Source organism: Neomonachus schauinslandi, chromosome X (genome assembly GCF_002201575.2).
Source record: "Neomonachus schauinslandi chromosome X, ASM220157v2, whole genome shotgun sequence".
Taxonomy (NCBI): Eukaryota; Metazoa; Chordata; class Mammalia; order Carnivora; family Phocidae; genus Neomonachus; species Neomonachus schauinslandi.
The window spans coordinates 94,519,131-94,521,834 of record NC_058419.1 but is presented as its reverse complement, the minus strand read 5'-3'; the positions used below and the strand labels follow the sequence as shown (position 1 = coordinate 94,521,834).

The following is a 2,704-nucleotide window of genomic DNA, read 5'->3' as shown; positions in this document are numbered from 1 at the left end:
TGAATAGTTTTCGATCTGGTTTTGGGGCTTCATGCAATCCTGATGGGAGATAACAATTTTATTATTAAATGAAGCTAACATTATTTTGGCTATGAATTTTAAGTTTTGCTTAACAAAATAATTGTCATAATTATTTAATTACAGTTTTAAAATAAAATAAATAAATAGTATATAATAAATATATATAATAAATATATAATAAATAAATAATAAATAAGTAAAATAAAAGAGACACAAGTCTCTTGCTTGGCACATTTATTTTGAGATTCCTTTCATATTGTAGCTGACATAACTAGATTATTTTTAAGTAATTCTTTTATTTATAGTTTTATTTTTACAAATAATTGATATAATCATCTACTATTCACCATGCTATAAAATTGTAAGAAGAGTATATATGAATATTGATTTCATAGCTAATAAAACATTTATGAGCCCAAGCAGAAGGTCACAGAGGAATGTTTATAAGCATTAGGTATTAAATTGACAGATGTTGTGGAATCAAAGTTGCACATACACAGTGGGATACTCATCATGAATTCTACTTGATGTTAAAATGAGAGAGATATCAAGTAAGTAGAAAACTGTTTAAACACCTTCATGTGCATTTTCTACATTTGAGTTTATTTTTACTTGGTGTATAGGAGTCCTAACAGAATCATATTTCCATCCCTTCCTGGTGAATAACTTCTCAAGGAAGCCTGGCATCCTATAGCCCTTGTTTAGAATAAAATCTTTAAAAGCAATTGTTCCATAAAGATCTTCAAGAATATCCTGTTCAGGAAAATTCTTTCCATATCTCCCATCTTGAGCTTCATGTAAGACTTTGGGATCAATCAAAGGTTCATCATTTATTAGATTTTTCCACAACTTGGGTTTCAGGTACCATGCTCCATACCTCATCTTCACCCAGTTGGGTTTGTAAGGATTCTGTGGTGTCTTGAGTTTCCTCTCCCAATTTTCCCAGTATATGGAGAATTTTATATCATCCATTTTATCTAGCCCCATTCTGTACTTTAGGTCCAAAGGAACATGGTTTACTTTCTTCGTGTGGCTCCTGTCATAGGTTGGTTTGCATTCATAGCCAATGTCAAACTGTTTCATGATGAATTCTTCATCAATGCCCAAGTCTCCAAAAGTAGCAATCCATTTGCAGAATTTCCGGACTCCTCTCGGTACTTTTCTATGAAGGGCAGGATTTTTGAGCAAATCCTTTGTGCTTGACCTCCTTTCTTCATGAGGCAACTTGTCTGGATGTGACCCAGGAGTCTTCTTGGGAAGTTCCGGGTTGACTTTGGCAGGACGTTTCTCACTAAGCTTTGTGGGGGGCTTCGTTCTTTTCTCAGTGTTCTGACAATAAGTCCATGTGTCCTTCAGCTTCTTGTCAGGATCGAGCACTTCCAGCACCTTTAATAAGAGATCTGGAGGTAGATCTTTCTCCAGACTTGGGTAGAGAGCCAAGGGATGCTCGGTCAGGTGGTCTTCGATATCCTTTACGAATGCCTTCCGCGCTAGCTGGGCTGGCGACAGTGTGGAGAACAGGTCTGCTTCGTGGGTCAGCTTTTTCTGATTCTTTGTGAGGGCAGGTTTGGGAAGTCTGTGAGCAATCATGGGAAGAAAGCCTTCCTTAGGGCTGCCTGTGATCAGATCTTCACAAGGTGGACATCCCCTCCTGAAGTCGTCCAGCCCCTCTTTCACAAATATCCACCGCCGGCTGTCCAGGGTGGTGGGGAACTTCAGAAGCTTGTTCTTGTGCTTTGCGAAACACTTGGAAGGTAACCTGTCTTTGTACCAGGGCTTGCAGTTCATGCCCAGGGGCATTGGTTCCAGTGGCCCAGGACTTAACAGCCACTTCTTGTCCACCATGGTACCTCTGGTCCCCGGGCGACCACCAGCTTCAGTGGTTTGTTTTTCGGTTGCTAGGAGACCGCGTAGCCAGGTGCAGCCAGATTCTTCCCAGAGGTGGGTCAACGCAGGTGCCCTATGCCAGCTTTCTCCTGGAATGGGCAGTGAAGGTTCGTTCCTTTTTGTTGCAGAATACTATTCCATTATATGGGCATACCCCACAGCTTATTTATCCATCCGTCTTTTAACAGACATTTGGGTTGATTCCAATTTGAGGCTATTTTACAAATAAAGCTGCCACAAATATTTGTGTTCATGTCTTTGTATACATACGTACTTTCATTTCTTTTGGTTAAATTTTAGCGAAGAGAGGAATGGCAGAAGCATATGATAGGTGTTTATTTAACATTTTAGGAAACCACCAAACTTTCTGAAAGTGGTTGTACTATGTAATATTTCTTCTAGTAGTGTATGAGAATTGCACTTCCTCCACATACTCCCCAACACTTGGTATAGTCATTTTAATTTTGGCTATTCTGATAGGTGTGTAGTGGTATCTCACTGTGCTTTTAATCTGCGTTTCCCTAATGACTATCTGTTCGTGTGCTTATTTGCCATTTATCTCTTCTGTGGTGAGTATCTGTTCAAATTTTTTACACATTTTAAAATTGTATTGTCTTGGGGCGCCGGGGTGGCTCAGTCGTTTGGGCATCTGCCTTCAGCTAGGGTTGTGATCTTGGGCTCCCTGCTTGGCGGGGAGTCAGCTCCTCTCTCCCCCACTCCCTCTGTACACTTGCTCTCTCTCACTCTCTCTCAAATAAATAAAATCTTTAAAATAAAATAAAATAAAATTGTATTG

General features: G+C 39.5%; 1 protein-coding gene across 1 annotated transcript; it reads right to left on the bottom strand.

Moving 5' to 3' along the window:
- Positions 1-588: 588 nt before the first annotated feature.
- Positions 589-1,894, bottom strand: LOC110572893 (protein FAM47E-like). Its single transcript, XM_044911618.1, has one exon. The coding sequence runs from the start codon at positions 1,864-1,866 to the stop codon at positions 589-591; it is 1,278 nt and encodes a 425-aa protein (XP_044767553.1). The 5' UTR covers positions 1,867-1,894.
- Positions 1,895-2,704: the final 810 nt, after the last annotated feature.

Bases quoted from the DNA above. Each gene is read 5' to 3' on its own strand.
- LOC110572893 (XM_044911618.1), bottom strand. From the start codon at position 1,866: ATGGTGGACAAGAAGTGGCTGTTAAGTCCTGGGCCACTGGAACCAATG.